The sequence below is a fragment of the Lissotriton vulgaris genome, chromosome 6 (genome assembly GCF_964263255.1).
Source record: "Lissotriton vulgaris chromosome 6, aLisVul1.2, whole genome shotgun sequence".
In the NCBI taxonomy this organism is placed as follows: Eukaryota; Metazoa; Chordata; class Amphibia; order Caudata; family Salamandridae; genus Lissotriton; species Lissotriton vulgaris.
In genome coordinates, this window is record NC_141694.1 from 1,096,810,145 (window position 1) to 1,096,835,328 (window position 25,184).

Here is a 25,184-nt window from a genome sequence, read left to right on the forward strand (position 1 = left end):
CAGTATGAAAGCTGCAGATAGTATGATCTTTACTACCTTCATCCATAGAGTAAAAACTGTTAACCCTACCCACTTTTCTACTCATATCAACTTCATTTCTCAATGTAGGTTCAGTGACTGTGAGAGGTTTGAAATAGATAAAAGCTGTCTGTAGTAGGGCATTCATTTTATAATAGACGAGTATCTTTAGGAACTTACCATTCTCTGAACAGTTGTATACATAGTAAACACTGTGTGCAATGAAGGTTTCCCATATATCTGTAGTTGATTGTTAACGTGAACCAGGCTACCAGTGAAGTGTATGAACTAGTGTCAATGCTGCACCTAACACATGCTGATGCACCTCAGGGAGTTGTATCTGTGATGGTATTAATGATGATTCATATTATTGTGAGCTATTTTGTACTTACTTTCAAACCTAAAATGCCATACTAGTTTATATTATGTTGTGTGCAAAAAAAGCTTGGATTATGTCATCAGTAATGTCATCAGTGATGTCATCACTTGATGTAATGTGAGATGTTATCATTGATATCATAAAACATGCCATGAGTGATGTAATATGTGAGGCCAAAAATACTGCATCACGGGGATGCAAGTAATTCTTAGCTCTGCTAACTATAGCTGGTGAATGTCTGTGTTTTTTAGTTCAAAACGATAATGCTGTTACTGACATATTCACTAACTATAACATTACTTTATCCTTTGTTTTTTGCAGGGAATATCTATCTATCTATCTATCTATCTATCTATCTATCTATCTATCTATCTATCTATCTATCTATCTATCTATCTATCTATCTATCTATCTATCTATCTATCTATCTATCTATCTATCTATCTATCTATCTATCTATCTATCTATCTATCTATCTATCTATCTGTCTGTCTGTCTGTCTGTCTGTCTGTCTGTCTGTCTGTCTGTCTGTCTGTCTGTCTGTCTGTCTGTCTATCTATCTATCTATCTATCTATCTATCTATCTATCTATCTATCTATCTATCTATCTATCTATCTATCTATCTATCTATCCATTTATCTATTTGTATGTCAGACTTTACAGTGTGGGTTAGAGGCATACGTTGTAAAGCCCATGTAGTATTACAATTCGTTGTAAAAGACAACTCATTGTAATGCCTGTGGGGGTAAAGGCATGCTAGGTAAATACTGGCGTTGTAACATCTGATATTTGTGTAAGGTGGGTTCTACTTTTGTGTACAAGAGAATGGGTGCTGTAACAGCAGGGACTGCCAATAAATTATTGTGGTAGAATGTTAATGAATGGCTTAACCTGCAGCAGAAAATGCAGTGTGGTACACTCAACATGGCTCATGGTTAGGGACAGGGACATGGATGATAGGCGCGGGGGTGATATGTGCTGAAGTCTTATATTCACATATAAAGCACAGGCTAAAATAAAACACAAATGCTAACAACTTATCGGCCCCTGTCACAAAGGTAAATTTACATTTGTTGATATACTAACTTGTAAATCTGTTCCTGTACCTAACAATAACTTTATACTTTTTTGCTATGCACTATTTGTAAGTGTAAAGTGCATTTAAACAAAATATATATATTTATTTTAAAATTCTGAATAATTTTATTTATTTTAACATTACTTCAGAAGGTGTTTTATATGAAGTTACAGCCTCTATTGTTTTCTGTGTGTTACTGCACCAGTGAGTGTCCATGCTGGGCGCTGGACTTACTCTATGGCATGGCTAAAGACATTCATGACGTTTGGGATCTTTTTGTCTGTAGTATGTTTAGAAGTGCAGTTTTTACATAACCATGGGTTTACTCTTCAATGGGTGGATGTTTTGTTTTTGCATGTCGCTCTTTAAATCTCTCTTCAGGCTACTCTAAAGTCCTTCCATTTAGCTTAAGTTTGTCATAGAAACGATAGGAGATGTTTGTGAATAGCATTTTGAATGAGATGGGTACTACTACTAAAAATACTTCAAAACATATTTATGAATAGGGCTCAAACTTTGCAATAAAGTGTGCTGGTTGCTGTGTTTTAAAATGTTCATCATTTTGCAATTTCTATGCAGGTGAAACAAACAATATAAATGTATTCCGTAGGCGCGCTCAAATTGCTGGCTGTTTGTACTTCCTTGGTTATTAAACGTCCACAGGCGTCTTCTCTACCCTAATTTTGGTTCCTGCATTTTTTCCTTTTTTGGAAGCAACCATCAATTTCCATTTACAGGTGGGAGTTTGCCATGTTGTGACATGGTAGGTATAATGAAATGAAATGAATGAATGAAATGAAAATGCGTTTTATATAGTGCGAAATAGTTGCCCGGAGGCGTCCAAGCGCTGTAATTGCAAAATGTTCTAGGCAGCAGACCAATTGACACAGAAAGAGAGGAAAGTTTATTTATTGAACAGGAAAGTTTTCAGGTGCTTCCTGAAGGAGGTCAAATCTGGATTAGACCTTAGTTGAAGGGGTAAGCTGTTCCACAGCTTAGCGGCATTCAGGGTGAAAGAACGGCCTCCTGATCTAGCCCAGTTGACTTTGGGCACCGTAGCAAGGAACGCGCTAGCTGAGCGCAACTGTCTGCTAGGGAGGTAAGGGATGATTAGGGGACGATTGATCAGAGGGCCAGTTGCCCAAAATGACTGGTGGGCGATATAAAGGGATTTTAAAGCAATCCTGTCTCTAACAGGAAGCCAGTGCAATCTTGTTAGTCTAGGTTTAGCGGAGGACCTACGAGGAATTTGAAGCAGGGTCCGGACTGCACAATTCTGGATCACTTGTAACTTCCGTAATGTGAAGTCAAGAGCTCCCAAATAGAGTGCATTTCCGAAGTCCAGCCTAGAGTGGATCAGTCCCTGTACGAAAATTTGCTTGGCTTGGAAAGGTAACAGGGGGAGAATCTTCCTCAACATTCTGATAATACCAAAACAGGTAGCAGACAACTTAACAGCCTGGTGGTCTAGCATTAGGGACCTGTCCAGCCAAATGCCCAAGCCCTTAATGGCATCCTTTGGGACTGGGGGGGGGACCCAGGCAGGCTGGCCAGATGGAGCTCAGCGAGGACGGGGCCGAGCGTCCCAGCATCATAACCTCTGTCTTGCCCCCATTGAGTTTGAGACAAGACAGGGTCATCCAGCTGTTCACTTCGCTCAGGCAGCCAACCAAATCCACCGTGGCCGTAGGGTCCTCAGCCTGTGTCAGAGAGACCACCAACTGGGTATCGTCCGCGTAGGTAACGACCTGACTAACATGCGCCCTATCTCACTCCTGCCTGCCCTAGGAAAGATCACGGAGCAGATAGCGTACTGGGAGCTGAAAGCCTTTGTGGAGGACCATAACATTCTACATCCACAGCAATCTGGCTTTCGCCCCAGCCACTCTACCGAAACAGCCCTTATAGAACTCTCCGACTCCATCAAGTTCCTGCAGGATGAGGGGAGGAAAGCCGTCCTCATCCTGCTTGATCTCACAGCAGCGTTCGATACAATTTCTCATGCCATCCTGATTGACAGGATGCGTGAGATTGGCGTGACAGACACAGCTTTGGCATGGGTAACATCTTTCCTGACTAATAGGTCCCAATCTGTGTCACTGGGTCCCCATCTATCCAGCGTAAAAACCATTACATCAGGAGTACCGCAGGGGTCCATATTAAGTCCATTATTGTTTAACATCTATATGGCACCCCTCCTAGCTGTGATAGAGTCCCATGGGATCCTAGTCACGTCTTACGCTGACGACACCCAACTCGTCGTCTCTATCGACAAAAACTGCACGGACACAGAGCTGCGTTTCCAGAATTGTCTCACGGAGGTATTTCAGTGGTTGAATAAAAACCACTTGAAATACAACAGTGGGAAAACCGAAATCATACCATTAGGTAAAGATCTGCCCTTCCGTCCTAAGGATTGGTGGCCCAAATATTCAGAGGCCCCGCCTAGTGCAGTGACCTCTGCACGTAACCTAGGCGTGCAATTTGATGCAGCCCTTTTACTTCGATGATCACGTCAGGATCACGGCTGGTTGCTGTTTCGGACTTATCAAATCCTTAAAAAAATTCTTTGATTTCCTCCCCATTGCGTCCAGGAAATCGGTCGTGGTCGCATTAATACTCTCTCGACTCGACTACTGCAATGGGTTGATGGCTGGAGTGAAAAAGTCCACGCTGAAGAAGTTGCAAAGTGTACAGCACGTGGCTGCAAGATTAGTGTTAAAACTTCCCAGGAAATCCTCAGCCTCAGCAGCACTAAATCCTCTTCACTGGCTGCCCCTGCACAAGAGGATCCTCTTCAAACTTCTACTAACAGTTTTCAAAGCACTAAAAAACATTGGTCCTAAATACCTTGTCAACCGTTTTGTTCACTATGCCGCCGTACGTAGTTTGAGATCCTCCGGTGGTAACCTTACCAAGATCCCGAGGTATAAATACAAAACCAGGGGCGGAAAAACTTTCACAGTCCTAGCAGCAAGGGCCTGGAACAACTTGCCCTTAAATCTCAGACTGGTTGAGACTGAGAGTCTTTTTAGGAAACAACTGAAGACCTGGGTCTATCAGCAATCTGATGCTTATGTGATGGCCGCTATCTAGAATTTTCATCATCCAATTCCATCCACACACAATTTCTCAGCGCCAAGATGCTCCCTTCCGAGCGATAGGCTGCGCTTAATAAATACTCACAAATACAAAAAAATACAAAATTAATACCATATGGGCGGACGATACCTGCCAGTGGTCTCATGTAGACATTAAACAACGTCGGGCTGAGCGAGGAGCCCTGCGGGACTCCACAGCCCAACGGTCTGCTGGTGGAGATGGTATTTCCCTCAAAAACCTGGAAAGTTCTATTGGACAAGAATGACCTGAGCCATTTCAATGCTCCCCCTTGGATCCCGATATCATGGAGACGCTGCAGTAAGATCTCATGATTCACAGTGTCAAAAGCGGCACTCAGATCGAGGAGGATGACTGCCACCGATCCTCCCCGATCTAAGATGCCTCTTGTTTCTTCCAGAACTGACAACAGAGCCGATTCTGTCCCATGTTTGGGACAAAAACCAGTTTGTGAGGGGTCAAGCAGTTGATGATTTTCTAGAAAATTAGTTAAAAAAAAGGTTGTTGATATATTTTTCCAGTATCTTGCTGATCCAAGGGAGCAGGGAAATGGGACCGTAGTTGTTAAAATTATTCATGTCCATATTAGGTTTCTTCGCGAGTGCCCTCACCCTTGCCTGCTTCCATGCTGGTGGAACCGTGTTGGTGGAAATTGAGGCATTAAGTACCTCCAACATGACAGGGAGGATAATTTGATTAACTGCCTTTAAGGAGCTCGGAGGGGCAGGGTCGCTAGGAGAGCCCGATTTGACCTGCGCCATTAGAGTGGCCAGAAGGTCCAAGTGTAGCAAAGGAAACTCATCCAGCACTGGTGACAAATTGTCTGTTATATCATGCTTGAAATGCTCCAGGATGTCAGCTGAGGCATTTGGGAGAATGGTTGGGAAGGATGAGTAGATAAGATCCACTTTGTTATAAAAGAAATCATAAATTATGATACTTCATCCTGTTACCAGGGTGCGCTGAAAATGGAGGAAGAAATGCAGATAAGAAAAGATGGCTATCTCAGAAGCGTCTATGTCTGTCAGCGTTCTGATCAGTTTCATTCACAATAGCACCACACAGGTAACAACTTTGAAAGGTACCCACCAAAAAAAGGATAACACCCATTATGGCTGATTAGCTGTACAGATGTTCCTCAGTTACACTCTTTAGCTCAATTAGGTAACAAGAGTTGGTGGTTGTAAATCATGTAATAAATTGTACACCATGTGATAGATTTGGTTGCCATTCGTGTTTTGTTTCCTTTCAGGTTTACATGTGCGTTGCTCTATCAGGGGCTCATCATGCACATGGGTATTGATGGCGGGGACCTTTATTTTGATTTCTTCATCTCAGCACTGGTTGAATTTCCTTCAGCCATCATCATTTTAATGACAGTGGATCGCTTCGGCCGGCGGTATCCCTGGGCTATTGGGACCCTACTAGCGGGGATTGCCTGTCTCATCAATGCATTTATCCCACATGGTGAGTGGCTGCTGCAGTCCAGCAAAAAACAGGACTGAAACCAAGACTGCATTGTGCGCTACTTGGCGCTAAAGTGTGTGTGTAACGTTCATGACTTGTCTGTGCTAATCAGCACTGGCAATTTAAGAGCACGTACCATGTTTTGAAATGGCATTTTGTTGCTCCACTCTTGCTTCCTAAAGGGCAATTTATACAAAAGTTGCAGTTCAGCATCCAAATTCTTATTTATAGATGGAAGGCCTCCTTTTTAGGAATAGAAAAAGGAAAAAGTCACATTTGTAAAAAGAGTTTCACTTCACTATAAAATAACGAAGTGTGACAAATTGCACATTCCCTTATGAAGTGCACACAAAAAAAATGGGATGTATGTCGTTACAACGCGTGGTATTACCACGCGTACCGTTACAACGCAGGTTTTACAACGCAAGTCGTTACAACGACTTGCGTTGGGGGGCGCTGGATAGTGGAATAGTTTAATTTACTATTCCAACTCCAGTCCCCGTGGATAGTAGGGAAGGTGTTGGATAGTAAATTAAACTATTCCCTATCCTACAGCGCCCTCCAGTGCAAGTCGTTGTAACGACTTTCGTTGTAAAACCTGCGTGGTAATGGTACCGCGTTGTAAAAGATTCGTGGTAAAGGATGTTCCTCAAAAAAATGTAGTGTGGGGAAAAAACACTTTCTCTAAATATTTTGAGCACTCACCCATGCCAGTGCTAAGTTGCCACGAGAAGTACACTTTTCATAACACAGTGAACAGTGCAGCATTTTGTGTTGGAAAACATGCTAGCACCACGTGGGGCATTTTATGTAACCAAATGCCCCGCCAATATTTCTCTACAATAATGGTTTGATTTAGCAACATTGCATTTCAGCTTATAGTATTGCGGCTGCATTATGATCACATTAGTTGCATTGCAGAGACGCAGAAGGGGTCTACGCACTTTTTTGTTCTGACTAAAGCACAGACATTAGCCAGATTTTCTAAGAGTTTGTTCTGGGGCAAAGTGACAAAAAGCTCTGCTAACTCTTGAAAGAGTATTTACTTTCCAGCTCTAAAGCTATTTTTGTACTGGAGGGTGCTCTTTTCTCCGCACAAATGCACTTTGAGCTGTTGTGTACACTACGGCTCTGACATAGCTCTAAAAAGGTTTGTTTTCCCATCCAAGGGTGACAGGAGTGAACTTGATTCAATGCACCAGAGCTGAATGTGAAAGACAGGCTATTGTAGCCCCGCAGAACCCCACCAAATATATTTTTGAAGTGGAATCATTGCTTTTGGGTTACTAACAATCCCTTAGCGGGTATCTGGGGCACCGTGGTACTGGAAACAAACCTATTTTGCTCTTTACAATATCACACACACAAATGGCACAAAGAAGAATAGACAATTTTCACTAAAAGCATTTATTGTAACAGGGCAAGACTGTTTCTAAGCACATCTAAAATAAACACACAGAATATCATAAACACAGCAAATAGGCACACTGTGAACAACATTAGTAAATGAACATTTCTAACATAGTTTGAATGTCATGTAAAACTTAACACCCTAAAACCTACTTCTATGTGCTAGGCGAGCATGGAAAGTAGAAATTGTAATCTAGACTTTCTTAGGGAGAAGCAACTCACTGCATACCTTGTTGACTGCAAAATCTGAGGTTATCAGCGAGGCATGAAGGCAGTGTTCCTGTGAAGGGAAAGCCCTGCCGCAGCTGTGTCCTTTCTCCTGGAGTCAGCTAATTATATGCATTGGGTGCGATGTAGCATCCTCTTAATGCACTGGCAGCAGCCAAGACCCCCTTCATCAGCATCTTCTGCAATAATCTGGGCGAAGGACCTCTTCTGACAAATGGTCAATTGGTGGCCTTTTTATACTACCTCTTATCAAGGATTGGAATTTCTAACATAAGCTTTGGAATTTCAGACATATCCTGATATGCATTAAGGTGTATGTTCCAGACATATCCTGATAATTATATGAGGAAAATGTAAGTTAATTCAGGCTACATTGCTTTGACTATATGTCTGTGTTTGCTCTTATTTTACCTGGACATTGTGATAACTAAACACTTGTCCCAGACTGATGTTGCATCAGGTGTCATATGTATATCATTGTCTGAATCACTCAACATTTTCACAGTTCTTGGATGATATCTGCGTCAATGGGAGACATGACAATGATTCCACGTAAATAGAGAAAAATGGCAACTCCCATTACCTAAACTTGAGAAAATGGTGACTTCCATTACTTAAGATGTATTTGGAGCCTACTTACAATAGAATCGGACCTTAGGGGCACTGTGGCAGGGCTACTGTGGATTAAGGTGCCATTATGTGGGTGTAACTTGGGAGGATCAGCTCAAACACCCATAAATTGAATGCACAGCTCAATATGCTAAGATAGCCAGACTGGGCTTGAGTGAAAAATAGCTCCTTCTTGAAGCAGATGCTAACAAGGAGAAATGTTTTTATTTTTCTAAACATTTCACAAATTGCATGTCTGCTTTACAATGTATGGAGTGTTTAAGAATGTGTCTATGTATAGGATTGAGTACTCGAAGGATATGCTTGCAGTACAAATCTTGTGCTAGACACCATGGATACACCTCAGCACCAGGATGAAAAGGTTGTGCAAGACACTCTATAACTTGTTCCTGCCTGCACAAGCACAGTGACGGTGGGTAGCAGCAGGTATTTTTGGAACATGAATATGGCTCTGCACGTCTTTCTCCACCTTGCTCAACACAGAGCAGAAAGTTTGAGTGGTGCTCTGCATTGAATTAAAAAAAAATGTCTGCCCCATTGACTGAAAATATATCAGAATTAGTGCATGTGCTACTGGCAGCAGAGAAACATGAAGGAGCAATAACTACTCTGTTTTTCTGAGCTTAGATATCTGTAGGCCATACACTACCACATAGAGGTCTAGAGTTAATATATGCAGTAGAGCCTAGAAAAAGAAACACATAGACGCCTTCTATTGTGTTGCAGCACAGAATGTGGTCTTGAGGCAGCAAGAGCACCTGTGTTTTTTGCGTTTGAAGTGTCTAAAGTTCATACATATAACTTGGAATTTCTTTGATTGAATGCATGAGATGCAGACAGCACGAGTTGGAGCAGGAGCTGGGATTGCATTCTTCTGTTTCTGTCTTGTGCTGTCTAAAGTTCATGCACTAACTCAGATAATTTCTGAGTTAAATTTATCACATGTAGATGTCTAAATGCAAATAAATAGGCAAGCCGTTCTGGGCTGCCCCAGCATAGCTCTTCATGACACATTCCCAGATGTTTTATAAGTGTCAATTTCCATTCATTTCCCCTGCAATTTCAGTGGCATATAAATGTTCTGTCAGTTGTAGTAGTGGGTTCCATAGCACTAGGTCCTATTAAGAGTGAGTGTTAAATGCTTCTTAGCAATATTGTGGGTAACTGCGGTGTTGCATATATTTGGAGTTTAAAATAATAGTGCTGGGAGAAATAAATTTGTGAACTATGTGAGAGCTATTTATAAGGACTTCTGACTGATAGTTGCTGAGGATAAAAGCTATGTGATGTGAAACATTTCAAACGAGAACTAAGTTGCAAGACAAGGGAATGATATATGCGACTAATGTTTACTGTGTTGCGAGACGTGCACACTGTCATGTGATATTTATGTTTCCTTTTAAGTGTATTAATTTCAACATGCTGTATGTACTTCGGGGCCAATGTGGCCAAACGTCGTCCTTAAAACGCAACAACAAATCTGTTAATGAAAAAAACTACATTTCATATAATGCAAGAGACATACAGGCAGACATTATGAATGTTTCCACTTTGTTGCATCTTAATGTCACATCAGGTCACCCTATGTTATTGGAATTCATAAAGCGCATGTCTGTCACCAAGACGGCCTCATGACGCTTGAAGTTACCAGAATCAACCTGAGATTATCCTCAAAATGTCACTTTTGCTGTGTCTGTCTAACGTCCTGCCTCCAGGAGTGCCATTTGAGCCAGAGAGTGACTTGCTTGAAGGGTTTTGTGAAACTATTTCCTTTCTTCATTGAAGTGTGTTTTTGTGTATGTATGTATAAATGTATGTATGTATATATGAAGTAGCTGTGACTAGAAAGCGTGAACCTAGCAGAAAGCATGTGCAGAAAAACAGACGAGAACCAGTGGTATCATTCTTGCTCATTCACAAAGACACAGGTAATGAGTGTGTTCCAGTTGTGTAAGGGGGTAGTGCTCCTTCAAGAGATATGTTTTTAGTTTCTTTCTTAATTGTATGAAGGTCGTGCAGTTCTGATGTTGATGTGGGGTGCTCTTCCAGAACCTGGGGCATCGATGTATTAGGCCTAGCTTTCTTGTTTTAAAAAAATCTTTCTTACACTTCTTCAAAAAAGTGGCTGGTACTAGCCTAGCTGCTCATAAGGCGCTGTCCAACAGAGGTGATTATTTTCTTTGCCAGGAACGTGGTTGTGTTGTTTCTGATGGCCTTATTCATGGATCAGTAGGTCTTTGAGATGAGGTGAGCTTGGAAGGAGAGCTAATGTGCCTTTGATAAGAGCATTTCCACCCTCCAGGTGGAACAAGACCAGGGTTTCCAGAAGCCGACTTAAATACAATGCTTCAAGCCCTTGGTCGGCCTTCTGCCATTCCATTTAACACTGCCACCTACCCTCTGAAGCCAACACAGCTCCAAAACTCTGTAAGGAATCACAAAACTGAATGTGCTCCTATGGCAGCATCTCCTGCCTCCAACTGGGAAATATCTTCCATAGCGGCATATCACCTGCAGATACCTACCAGTTGCTAACTGTGGATAGTATAAGATAAGTTGACTAAGAGCATAGACTCAGAGCAGCATAAACCTGCATAGGGCAAGAGAAGCTTAGGTGTTCCCATAGTTGGGATGAGATTTGAGTAGGTGATTGACATCCAGTTCTGGATTAGTTTGAGCATATTGTGACTCAATGAATTTAAAGGTTGAGGAGATTTTGAAGTAAAGGGGTGTTATTGGCATACTGATGTGTCTTGATATTATTGTTCATGAGTATGCTTCCAAGGAGGTCCATGTGGAGGTAGAATGATATTTGAAGGTGCCAGGGTAAAATTGTGTACATTGAGTCTTATCAGCATTAGGAAGTGTGGAGATGGGTGTTGTGAGTTGAATGTTGTGTGTAGAATGAAGGTGTTGTCGTGTGTGAGGAAAGTGGTGTATTATATGATGTGATTGTGTGACCACACTGTGTAATGCACTCACAATACCAACTGCTAATTTGGTAAATCTTAGCTCACCTCAGGGTAGTTGTAACACCGAGCAGTCAGGCTTAAACAAAGGAACAACAGGAAAGCATTTAGAAGTGGAAACTTTGTAAAACCTTTATAAATTTGTGTTTGGCTATTCCTTCCCACCTTGGGTGAGTAACTCTGGTAGTGATGAGGTTAAGGGAAGCAGTAAGGAGTTTTAGGATAATTAGATTGTCACCAAAGCAGTCTCAGGCCCAGTTCCAGTCTCTATGGGTGAACCGTTATAGACTTAAACAGAGTGATCCTGATGTAAGGGATACAGGATGGTGTACTATACGGAGGATGCTATGTGGCCAATAGGGGGTCTCCTGGAACTACTGCTCTGTCCACATTCTGTGTGGGGTGAGTTTAGCCACAGTGGTCGATGTCCGTCTAAGTCCTCTTGGGTAGAGCAAAAGTCTAGTTGCCACTGGACTATTGATCTCTGGTTACAACAAAACCAGTGGTTCTTTTTGGTGAAGGCGAGTGTTTGTCTTGGGCAACCAAACTGCACTCTGATAACTTTTTCAATGCACAAAAAATCTGGTGCAACATTTGAGTGTCATGACTTGACTTCTCCAGCTGAACCTCAGTGGTGTATAGCGATCAGTCGAACTTTGCTATTGACTAGACAGGATGCGCTTTCTCAGCTTTTGTGGCCTTATTGCTGTAATAGGAAGTTAGCCAACTGACTCCTAGAGTTCATGTCTTCTGTCTGTGGCACAGGAGACACTTTTTAACAAGATGTGCACCTCAGGCACACCTTTCTTAGCTAGACCAAGAATCAACAGCCTCTCTTGCCAGGAAGAGGGAACAGTGGGGCAGTCCTTCTTCAATCCTCTCTCCAATCCAGATGTGTTCTGAGATTTAAGTAACAGGGCTGCCATATTTATTACCAGAAATTTCCCTTGGGGATGCAGCAGGTACAAGTCAATGTGCTACTAGGACCTTTCCTACTTGATGATGACTTTCTGCAATGTGTGGCATCTAGATCTAGTAGGAGTGGCTTGTAAATTCCGCTCTGCTGGTAGGGCTCGCAGAGTTTTGCCGCTTCGCTTGGAGCACAGAGTTTGGCAAAAAAAACCTCCTCTAACCACCTCCTGAGCGAAGTTTACCGGCGTAGCTGCCCACCTACTGCTTTCTACATTTCACAGATCTTCAATGTGCACACCCACATATGAATGAATGAATGAGCAGATTTATTGAGCACAAACTAATGCCCAGTGGCATCTTGGCGCTAAAACAGAAAATCAGAACAAGGAAGCAAAGTTCTGAATCCAATGTCTGGACAAAGAGCCAGATTGTCAGTGATTTTCTAAAAATAGACAGAGAGGGGGCTGATTTGAGTTCCACTGCCATACTGTTCCAGAGTTGGGTTTTGGACCTAAAGAAACTTCTGCCACCCCAGGAGGTCCTTCTAAAAGAGGGACCCACCAAGTTCTTCGCAGGGCCCGAATGAAGGGCCCTGATAGGGTTATTCCACCTCAAGTAGTTCTTACAAAAGGAAGGACCCTGCCTTGGAAGGTTCTTGAAGGCCACACATAGAAACCTAAACAGAATACATTGGCTAACCGGCAACCAGTGAAGTTTCCTAATACCACCTCTGGCCGATTGAAATTTGGGAGCTTTTGAAAGAAATTGCACTGCTGAATTCAGAGCACCTACCTAAAGATTGAGGTAGAGGCTATTGCAATAGTCAAGTCTTGTCAGTGCAAGAGAGATGACCACAGTCTTCAAGAGCTCAAATCGTAAATATTTCTCAATTTTCCTGACCAGTCTCAGGGAACAAAAAGATGCGGAGTTGAACTTATTGACATATTCCTTCAGCTTCAGCTCGCAATTTAGCATTATTCCCTGTTTTTTAACTTTTGACACTGGGGTGAGGAGTGAGCCAAGTTCTGGTGGCCACAAGCTGGCGTCCAAAAGGATGGGTTATTTTCAAATAAAATGACTTCCGTCTTAGATTTGTTTAATTTCAGACAGTTGCCATCCATCCAACTGGCCACCTTGTTCATACATTTTCTGAAGGTGTCACTGCAATTTGCATGTCATCTGCATAGGATGCTAGGGAAAAGTTAAATGATTTGATAAGCTGGTGGTTTGATATAAAAATTGAACGTCGTAGGGCTCAATGAGGATCCCTGTGGGACTCCACAAGGCAGAGAGAGCAGGGCTTGGAAGTAAACTCTCCCCCAGCCACCACCTGCTGTCTATTGGTCAGAATCAATTTTAGGAACACGAGTGCAGGGCCCCCTATCCCCAGGCTCTGCATTTGGTCAACCAGCACAGCACAGCTGACCCTATCGAAGGCCACAGAGAGGTCCAATAGGACCAAAGCAGGGTTCCCTCCTCTGTGCAGGGTTGATCTGATTTCTTCTGTAGCCGCAACCAGCGCTGATTCAGTGTTGTGGTTTTTACTAAAACTGAAGTAGGTGTCGTCCAGGAGATGGTTGTTATTAATGAAACAGGCTAGCTGCATATTCATTACGTTCTCCACTAACTTGACGTGATAAGGTAGTCTGGAGATAAGACGATAGTTGTTCATATTCGTAGCATTAGGATTGGCTTTCTTTAAGAGAGGAAGAATTGAAGCTAATTTCCAGTGGGAGGGGAAGTACCCCTCTTTGACCATTGCAGAAAAAATATCAGTTAGATGCAGAACCACTGGTTCTATTGCCATGTGCAGTATCTTTGGTGGTCACAGGTCTTGAGGAACGCCAGATTTGATTGTAGGAATGAGTTTCCTCAGTTGCTCTACTGAGGGGACCTGGAAGATTATCAGCCTTGTGCTCCCTATATCTGGAGTAAAGGGTTCTGTTATTGAATGAGCATCGAATTGCTGATGGTAAACAAATCAGATGGCTCTGGCCTAGCATAGAAGAAACAGCAAACCCTCTTGGCGGGTTCACCTGGACTCTGTCCTAGCCCGACTCCTGCTTCACCCTCCTGAACTCCTCTTGGACTGGAAGTTTCCCCCTCCCGGACCCTGCCACATCCCTCAAGAGCCTAACGCCACCGTAGCCTACCTCATCTCAGCCTGCAGTGCTCCCACTTGGGCTTGAGGTGCTGTTCCATCTAATGAGTAAATTCCCATCATTGGAAAGACACAAGAGGGAAGCGAAGTGCAGTAGAATTCCATCAGTGCCAGATGGTGCATGACCATCCCTGACTGGTTGCACTAAAATGTAAATGTAAATGTGTGTGTCTTGTAAAGCGCACTGCTACCCAGAGGCGTCCTGGCGCTATAGACCGCTGGGGAACTCGTCCTGGCTTTCCCTGTGAGATGTTTCCTCCTGGGTATTTCCAAGTAAAACCAGGCATCCCCGGCGTTTGTGGGGGGCCGTTGTAGAGATGAGGCAAGCTAATGCCCAGAGTTGCCGAGTGTGATCCCTGGCTAGCGTAGGCACCGAGCAGAGAATTATCGAGTACGCTGACCCTGGTTCACGACCCTGCCGCGTCGGGGATTGAACCCTGGTCCCGGGCCGTTCTCTGCTTCCGGGTCTGCCGCCTCTAACCAGTGAGCCACACCACTCCACTTAAAAGGAAATGTCTGTGTACTGTCCATCTGCTGTGGGTTAGTGTTTGCACAACAACACCCCACAGTTGTCCAAGCCATCCTTTCCACCCTCATCCGTCACCTGCAGCTCCCACTGAAGATCACGGGTGAGGCTGAGGGTGTGCCACCCATGAATCTCTGGTGCTCTTCATCTCACTGGGGTTTGTGAATGGAAGGTACAGACAGAACTCATTAGGGCCTTAGCAAGTGACACTCAGTCTGAACTGTTAGCCTTTAATGAAAGTCACTTGTATGACTGTAGGTGTGTTGCTATTGCAAGTGTTTTCCATCTAGTGAGGGTCATGCGACTTCCACGTTGGATCTTCTGTTGTGTCTGGAAAGAATGCCATTCAATAATTAGGCAAAACTGCATCTGGTTGCCTTATAATAGACAATGTGTTGATATGGGTGGCTTAGATGAATTCCGAACTTCTGAGCTCACCTTTGTAGACAGTGGGGTCTGCAGGAAGCCGGGGCTCGGCGCAGGCATGAGGGAGTGTGTGTGGGACGGTGCCTTGGATTGGCACCTTGTGCTGCACTCAAGCATTGCTTTCATGGCTGGGATGCCATACAGCCAGAAGACATATCATTTGGCACACACAACTAGTCAGTTTTCAGTTTTTAACGTCTTTATTTCGATTTTTCATCATAAAAGACACATATATACACAAAAATTATATTGTCTACAATAAGTGCAACAAAGTCATAACGATATAAATATTTAAATACATGTAATAACCAAATTAGAAAAGAAGAACAAGACAAAATCATTAAAAGAAGACAGGTGAAGTTAAGATCTCAATTAAACATACATGTAAAGACGTCAAGAGAAATGGTAAAATCATTTGAGGGTGTATAAAAATAGCAGATCATCAATACTATTAAATTCATAGACCAAAAAAAACAGTCGGATAACATGGTATACAGGTTATTTAGGTCATGATTTATAAACTGATTGACTTAATCCTTATCAGCCAAGCCCACCCGAGGAATTTCGCCAATCCTATAGTTAGCCATTCAGATGTATTCGTTTTCAGGATATACAGTGCCTCACTACTCACTCGGGTGTTTAGTCTAGTACATACAGGTTTCAGCCACTTATTACGAGGTTCGCAATAAGCAGTACAGACAAATAAAAAATGGCCTAGTGTTTCTTCACAGACGGCACAACAGGGACAGAGACTTGACTCCAGCCTCTGCCAGCCGCTGGTAAAGGCCCTCAAGGGCAACGTGCCTACACGGAACTGATGATATAGTTTCCTGTCTAATGTTTTAAGGATAGCATCCCAGTAAACTTCTTGGTTGGGAACTGCTTTGTGGAGCAAGAACTGGCCTGTCAGGTTCACTTTCGCAGAAAGTGCCACGTGTTCCGTTTTTACCATGGACCAGAAAAGAAGTTTGAATTCATCCTTGGTAGGAAAGGTTTGGGAACCCGGCTCTGACCATATCAAAGGTAGGCCCATTTCAATAAGAGTGTTCTTAATTTGCTTTAACCACGGTATGTCACCTGCCCCTTGTAGCAGTCTCACATCCTGAAGCTCACGGGCAAACATGGCCAGTTCCGGGGTGGACCATATGCGTCTCCATAGTGCCACCATCCTATACTGGGCCTGATGTTTAATGGTGTGCATGCCCATGTCCAACAAGAGTGGAAGGACTGGTGTTGATGGAGGGAGACTAACTAGGTTACGAAGGAATTTATTCTGTATCCTATCCAGGACAGCCAGGTCCACACAACCCCAAATGTCTGCCCCATACAATATGGCTGAGCTGATTTTGGCACTATAGATTTTGAGTGCGGGCAGTACTCTTTTAGTCAGGGAGCTCCGCTGCTCTTTTACTAGGCAACCAGTCAAGCGGGCAAATTTCAGACAAAGTGCCGCTACTTGATCTTTCCATTTTAACCTATAATCCAAGGTAACACCAAGATAAGTCATTACGTCGACCTGTTCCAGTCTGGACCCATTCATTAAAACATGGCCCCTCAATGGCTTTTTCTTGGTCAGAACCATGAACTTGGTTTTATTAATATTAATCTCAAGATCGTTCATATTACAAAAATCCATGAATTTGTTTATTGCAACCTGTAGACCCTTCTGTGTTTTGGCCAATATGAGAGTATCATCTGCAAAGATTAAAAGAGGGAATTTTGTCCCACCCAGTGAAGGAGCATCAGTGGGGGTGTCTAAAAGGAACTTAACCACCTGGTTAATGAAGAGCACAAATAGGGTGGGGGCCAGGACACAACCCTGCCTCACACCACTGGTCACGGGGAAGGATTCGGTAACCTGGCCCTGGCGACCCCATCTGACTCTTGCAAAATTACCCTCATGCATCCTAATGGTAAGTTCTAATAGTGCGGTAGGGACCCCCATCCTTCTCAATGCAGCCCACATCTTCCCTCTGGGGACCAGATCAAACGCTGATTTGAGGTCCACAAATGCAGCGAAGATCTTCCCGTCTCTCAGTAACACAGTTTTCCAATAGATCATGACAAATCTTAATATCTGATCAACTGTGCTAATGTGTGCCCTAAAACCAGCCTGCATTGGAGACAGGATATCTACTTCTGACATCCACGTATGAATTTTCCCCAATAACATTCTGGCTATTACTTTTTGAAGGGCATCAATGAGGCTGATGGGGCGGTAGTTTCCCGCATCAGATCTGTCCCCCTTTTTATGCACTGGCAAAATCTCAGCTCCTTTCCAGGAGTTTGGGATCCCTGTGCCCCTGGCTATAGCGTTTGCTAAGGTTAATATATACGGGACCCAGTGTATTTGATCGTATTTGAAGAGGTCCGCAGGGATGCAATCCATGCCGGGGGCTTTGCCATTCTGCACTTGTTTAAGAGCAGAAATAGCTTCAGTTTCGGTAAAAACAACGTGGTCAAGTGAGGACAATTCAGGCTGCACACTGGCATCTTCCCTAATGGTGGTAAGGGAGATCCGTTCCGTATGGCTGAACTGCGCCTCATAATGCTTGACCCATTGCTCTGCAGGGACGTGGTTTACCGGAATATGTAATTCCCCCGATTCTCCCCATTTCACAACCTCCCAAAATCTTTGTTGGTTAGATAAGGTGCTTGCCTGGTATAAGTCTAACCAACGCTGGTCATCCCATTTGATTTTTGCCTCTTTTATTGCTTTCTTATAATTCACCCTAGCTATCCTTATATCCGCACATGATTTGGATTTGATAGCACTTAACAGAGAGCTGTGGGCAATGCTACAGGTCTTATCGTACCATTTCAGCCTAGGATGTGCTTGGGCTTTATTACTTCCTCCCTTAACAGTTTTGATAAAAAAAGACTTAATTTTATTAAAAAGAGACTCATGAATTGTCCCAATTTGGTCGAGTGGAGTACCAGCCTCAAGTATGGGTGCCATCTGTTTTGTGGCCGCTAAGACCTCCATGGCAATCCTGCTAATAGTAGCAGTGTTGTCTTGGAGCCCAGCCCATTTTACCCTTCTGCAGTCATTTGTAAGGCCAGCATCTGCAGTATCAATATTAGTAGCAGGGTTCATACGGAGACCCTCACATACTGATAGTGATATCACCAAAGGATTATGATCACTCTCAGATCTACTGACTACTTCCATGTCCACCAACATATTCCAAAACTCTATCTTAAGCAGGAAATAATCAATACGACTTGAGTTTATGGAGTTATCAAATGTAACTTTTCCCATCGGGTCTGATTTGGTCCTACCATTCACTGCACGTAAGTTCCATTCAAGACAAAGACCCAACCATTGCATAACTGCCTCCGTGACTTTTTTGATTGGGGGAATATTCCAAAGCTGATCAATTTCCCCATATCCCCCACTATCAAGGTTGGGGAACGGTTCGAAGCAACAGTTGAAATCACCTGCCACCATGACACAGCTGTCACTACTAATGTCATTCAATAGGGAGTCAAGTTCGGCTACCACTCCCGCAGGCTTCCCACCTGGTATCCCTCTAGCATATATATTAAACAGAAAAAAGTCCTGTTTATTATTATCTGTAAATTTCAGCGCTAGAATATCATTACCCAGAGTAGGGAGTTCAGTGATGGTGATGGCTAAGGATTGTCTGATCCAGATGACTAACCCTCCTGAGGGGCGGCCCTTCGGTCCTTTGCTGGCTGGTGTGTAGTAATTAAGATAGCCAACCCGATAGATAGCTTCTATTGACCAACTTTCCTGCAGGATAATTATATCATGTAAGTCCACAAAAGAGCCCCAAGAGGCCTCTGACATTTTCCCCTTTAATCCCGCTATATTCCAAGACAAGACTGCGAGGGTGTATATAGTTTTCTCTGCCGTATTGGCAGTTAGGTTAACAATAGCCTTAGTAATTATCTGTCCGGGCTTACCTGACAAGAATGTTTCCCTTTTTTCCACCCTCATAGGTTTTACGCTAGGTATGGAAACAGTCTCTACCCCTGAAACACACACATTTTTTGGAGAGCTAGTTACTACAGCGCTAGCACTCCCAGTGTTCAATTGTTCTACATCAAGTCAATCCACGCCTTCTAGACCGGAGAGGGAGCAAACCGGTTCGCAAGGTGTGGATAGAACATTGGGTAGAGCGGGGTGTCAAAATGAAATCTCCCTCTGGACCTGTCCCTTCTCGTGTGTTGAAACGGAGTTTGGGGTCTATTAGCATGTAAAGTTGGATAAAAATAATGCAATAGTAAGGTTTGTACGTCCCCAACTCTACCAAATCTTGGTTCCCTGCCGATGTATTCGGCAACCCAGGGCTCTCTGAAGCTGACCACCACACAATCCCCCTCAAGATCTTTCTTACCATAACCTATCCAATCCACCCTCCTTACGTTAAGTATTTCGGGATTTAGGTTAGGAGGGAGTGGCCGGTTTTTATTAAGCCAAAATGTAACCTTGTTATAAAGATCCTTGTGTGTTTCCCTCTTGCCATGTACAAGCGGAGCCACGCCAGTTAAAACGATTGTATAAGGCACAGACTCCGGAGGAAGGTTCACACACTGTTTCTTTGGGATAGGTTTGGCAATGGGCTGATGAGTAGTGTTTTGGCCCCTGGCTGGTGTTGGATTTTTCTGAACCTGCTGGTTTTTTGTGGGCTTAGGCCTTGCAGGGTTCTCTGTAGAGGCTACTTTCTTAAGAGCGGGTCCAGTTTTTTTGCGGGGCCTTAGGTTTAGAAGCTCCTACTTGTGTGTTATTACCCCCCACTTTATTATTTGTCACAATCATGGGCTTCGGATTAGACGGGACAGGAGGGGACAGACCAGCTCCTGCTAAGCTGGAGAGAATTCTGTCAGAAGTCGCTACATTATCCTTCACTAGCAAATCTAAGGTGTCCATTTTTGTGTTTAACAACCTTGTCCTTTCAAAGAGAGGTAAAAGAAGAGATTTAAATAGCAACTCAATTTTTGCCAAAAATATCTCTTCTGTAATGCTAATCATAGTCATAGTCTCACCCCCCCCTTGTTGGGTAGTAGCGTTAATATTAGGTGGCTGTGGGGGCGAAGCTGGGGCATTTACCACCCCCTCAGTTTGTTCCTCCAGATCTGGTGAGGCAACCCTCTTGCGTTTCCCAGGATTCTGAGTCGGTGTCTGTTCTAATAGGGAAGGAGAATCCATTAGATCATTACTAATGTTAAGTTTTGGAGAGTCTGAAAGACCAGATTTATCCCCAGACTGATCTAAACAAATGATCCCACTATTAGGTAAGTTCTCGTGTGCAGTATTAAAAGCATTTTCCTGGTTAGAATCCGTTATCTCCCCAGTATGAATCTCAGAAACAGGTGCCAACATTATATCTACATTACTATCCGAGTTCAACGTGGAGAGTGGGACAGGGGAGACAGCCTCACTTATTTTACCTAGTGAAGAACGCTTGCCAGTAATAATATCAAGCGAAAGGCGTTTTTCAACTAAGGCGATCTCCTTCTCTAATATGGCAGTTGAACGTTTAAAAAATTGATCAATTGTACCGGTAAAGGTACCATTTGAGGTGGAGACCTGAACCTGCCTCTCCTTGCCAGATCTTAGGGTCATTTTTGTTATTCTTTTAGAGGTACAACAGACAGGAATATTACCAACCTTAATACTCAGTAGCAAAGCCACTCAGAACACAATGTTAATCTTTCCAAATAAGGGAACTTTAACGTCACTGTGAACACAAAATGTAACAGTAAAAATATAACCAAGGTACAATTTAAGGAACGTAGAAAGGAGGGAAGGTGTTAATAATGGGGCCCAGCCCGGCCTCCTCCGGCCCCGGACGGCCACAGACGGTCCCGCCCTTGTCCCGGGCTTCTCCCGGCGCCCTCCCGCGCGCTCCCGCGCAGCGGAAGTGCAGGGCCCGTAATATATGCACGATTAGGTGAGAAGGGGGGAGGGGTAGGGGAGAGCGGCCCAGGTGTAGCAAGTCAGGCAGGCAGGCGGGCGCTCCTGGGATATGCAGTCCCAGTGCAGCGCGCGCACTCGCTCGCAGCCCCTACGAATATCCTTCCCTCAGCGTCCCCTTGTAGACCACGGCAGGCAGCACTCCAAGCGCAGCGGGACCCGCGGAGCGGGTTCCGCAAGAAGTGGGATAATGGCTGATGGCAAACTCCAAGCTCCCAACTCCAACCAGGTCACAGCAAAAATGCAGAAAGGCGTCCCACTCGCCAGAACCAAAGAAGCAGCTGATAAGCGCTCGGTGAGAGGGGGGAGGGGTCGGGGAGAGCGGCCCAGGTGTAGCAAGTCAGGCAGGCAGGCGGGCGCTCCTGGGATATGCAGTCCCAGTGCAGCGCGCGCACTCGCTCGCAGCCCCTACGAATATCCTTCCCTCAGCGTCCCCTTGTAGACAACGGCTGGCAGCACTCCAAGCGCAGCAGGACCCGCGGAGCGGGTTCCGCAAGAAGTGGGATAATGGCTGATGGCAAACTCCAAGCTCCCAACTCCAACCAGGTTACAGCAAAAATGCAGAAAGGCGTCCCACTCGCCAGAACCAAAGAAGCAGCTGATAAGCGCTCGGTGAGAGGGGGGAGGGGTCGGGGAGAGCGGCCCAGGTGTAGCAAGTCAGGCAGGCAGGCGGGCGCTCCTGGGATATGCAGTCCCAGTGCAGCACGCACTCGCTCGCAGCCCCTACGAATATCCTTCCCTCAGCGTCCCCTTGTAGACAACGGCAGGCAGCACTCCAAGCGCAGCGGGACCCGCGGAGCGGGTTCCGCAAGAAGTGGGATAATGGCTGATGGCAAACTCCAAGCTCCCAACTCCAACCAGGTCACAGCAAAAATGCAGAAAGGCGTCCCACTCGCCAGAACCAAAGAAGCAGCTGATAAGCGCTCGGTGAGAGGGGGGAGGGGTCGGGGAGAGCGGCCCAGGTGTAGCAAGTCAGGCAGGCAGGCGGGCGCTCCTGGGATATGCAGTCCCAGTGCAGCGCGCGCACTCGCTCGCAGCCCCTACGAATATCCTTCCCTCAGCGTCCCCTTGTAGACAACGGCAGGCAGCACTCCAAGCGCAGCGGGACCCGCGGAGCGGGTTCCGCAAGAAGTGGGATAATGGCTGATGGCAAACTCCAAGCTCCCAACTCCAACCAGGTCACAGCAAAAATGCAGAAAGGCGTCCCACTCGCCAGAACCAAAGAAGCAGCTGATAAGCGCTCGGTGAGAGGGGGGAGGGGTCGGGGAGAGCGGCCCAGGTGTAGCAAGTCAGGCAGGCAGGCGGGCGCTCCTGGGATATGCAGTCCCAGTGCAGCGCGCGCACTCGCTCGCAGCCCCTACGAATATCCTTCCCTCAGCGTCCCCTTGTAGACAACGGCAGGCAGCACTCCAAGCGCAGCGGGACCCGCGGAGCGGGTTCCGCAAGAAGTGGGATAATGGCTGATGGCAAACTCCAAGCTCCCAACTCCAACCAGGTCACAGCAAAAATGCAGAAAGGCGTCCCCACACAACTAGTATTGCTCTGGCAACAGGCATCTTTAGCTAAGTAATACCATCCTCATAATGTAAGTGTAATGACTTCTTTTATTCAAGCACCAAGAGACTATCGTCTCATTTTACACTGCTGATCTATTTTATATATATGGCCTACACCACTGAAACTAACCTGCATACCTTTAAAAGATAATATGTGAATGTGTAATGGTTATGATGTTCAGACAAAGGAATAGATGGCACTGTTGGCAGTTATCCTGCCTGCTAGTTATTCGTGTTGGGGGAGAAAGATGTATAAAGCAACAATCTTCTCTTTCAGTTCTGAAAAGCGTATACCATGTTTGGATTTCATAAAGACGGTCATTACGCAGAGCTGACCATGGCATCAGTGATCGAATTACGTGTGTTCTTCATGCGTACTCCCCGTCCCTAAAATAACATACATGTCCAGCCCATGTGGGACATCTCAGCGCAGCAATAAGGGTGCATGAGAGCTTTCGAGTGTGATCTCTCTGCCAAAGAGAGCTCGGTCTGCTGTGAACTGTTTAATGGAGCAGCCCTGGATGCTAACAGCGAGAGCATCATAGAAATTAGAGGTGGGCGGGACTTTGCAGAAACTCTCCGCATTTTTATGTTACTCTGCGGAATTCCACAGAGTACAACTCTGTGAGTTCCGTCCACCCATAGCATCTAGCTATGCCAAAGTGCACTATTCTGCCCACTACCGAAATGGCAAGACTCCTCTCTCAGTGTGTGGAGCTTGTAAACCCATCCAGTATGTGTGGCCACCTGAGGGGTACACGGTAACAAAAGAAATTATTTGGCAACAGGTCTCCCCTCTCTGTCCTGGACACCAACCCATCTACATGAACAAATAAGTAGCCTCGCTTGTGTGTGTCCACCATTTGCCCTTCAAAGGCAGTTTCCCATTTGAATCTCGCCCTTTAAGCTCACACCCTGTATGGTTTCCTACAAGGGAAAGTTAGCACCTCTTCCAACAGCATGCCTCTGTTGTTTGCACTCCTGGGATTCATTCACTCTTCTCCCCAGGAGGGCTGAAGACTGTCTGGTGGCCAGCAGCTCCGAATGATGATGATGAGGACAAATTTATAAAGCGCACTGATGCGCCAGGTAAGGTCCTGGCACTAGTCAATTGGTAAGTAGAAAATGACCACTAAAAGCAAGGTTCGATCCTTCCTGTCTCAAGTATAGCGGGAAAGAATTCCATGCAGACAAACCTAGAAAGGAAAAAGAATTCCCGCCAATCCTTGTCACCCTCACTTTCGGCACTCTAGCAAAAGCCAGATGCGAGGACTGGAGGCTCCTGTCAGGATTGTAGAAATGAATACGGGAGGCCAGGTAATGTGGACCAATCTTGTGCAAGGCGCGAAAAAGCAATACCAGTGTTTTAAACAAGATTCTCTTCCTTACTGGCAACCAGTGAAAGGAAGAAAGATGCCTAGAAATCCTAGTCCTCCTTTACAAATTCAGTAGCAGTCGTGCCACGGCGTATTGCAACATTTGAAATCTGTGAATGGCGCACTCCGGAAGACTGGGCTATAAGGCATTCGAATAATCCAGGTGAAATGTTTTCACTGCCTGGAAACCCGTTTTCCTGGCTGGAAAGGAAAGAAAGAACAAAAGCGTTTTCAAGGTCCACAGGATATCAAAACACATTCCAGCCACAGCCCTGATCTGAGGTTGGAAAGATAAGGAATTGTGTCTTGTGAGACACAGATGGAACAGAGCCATCTGGCCAACATACCGACCAGCTTGTAAGTGCTGTAGTGCCAAAAAAGAGTATTTCAGTTTTGTTGTTATTTCACATCAGTTGTTACTGATGCAACCAGAAACATGGCAGTTAGGCATGAATTAATAGAGTTGAAAAACAGATCCTCCCCATCCTTAAAGGAAAAGAGAATCTGAGTTTCATCTGCATATGATTCTATCTTGGTTCCAAATGACTCAACTACCAAAGCATTCGGGATAAGATAGACATTAAACAAAGTTGGGCTGAGTGCAGGGCCTTTGGGACTCTAACTGATTTTGCCCTATTGCCAGAATCAAACAGAGGAGGACAAACCGCCTGTTCTCTATTGTCTAAGAAGGAAGTCAGCCACTTAAGGACCAAACTCTTCACACCCATTCTAGAGAGGTAATCCAGAAGGAAAGAGAGGGAAACCGTATCAAAGGCAGATGACCGATCTAACAAAATCAACAGTCTTACCCCTGGCATCCAGATTGCCTTTGATTTGTTTTGCCACCTCGAGTAGGACTGTCTCAGTCCTTAAATTCCTCCTAGAGCCCGACTGACTAGAATGAAGGAGGTTGTTAGTCTCCAGATAACAGGAGCGTTGGCCACTAGAAAGCTTGTGCAACAGAGGGGCAACTTTCTAAAAGC

The 25,184-nt window shown here is 44.7% G+C and overlaps 1 protein-coding gene across 2 annotated transcripts in view; it reads left to right on the forward strand.

Moving 5' to 3' along the window:
• The window catches only part of LOC147708470 (solute carrier family 22 member 2-like), a 545,897-nt gene that overhangs the window by 423,520 nt on the left and 97,193 nt on the right, over window positions 1-25,184 (forward strand). For both annotated transcript variants that reach the window (XM_086927158.1, XM_086927159.1), the window contains exon 7: window positions 5,849-6,063. In XM_086927158.1, coding sequence (XP_086783284.1) covers window positions 5,849-6,063 — 215 coding nt within the window. The remainder of the gene's footprint in view (window positions 1-5,848; window positions 6,064-25,184) is intronic.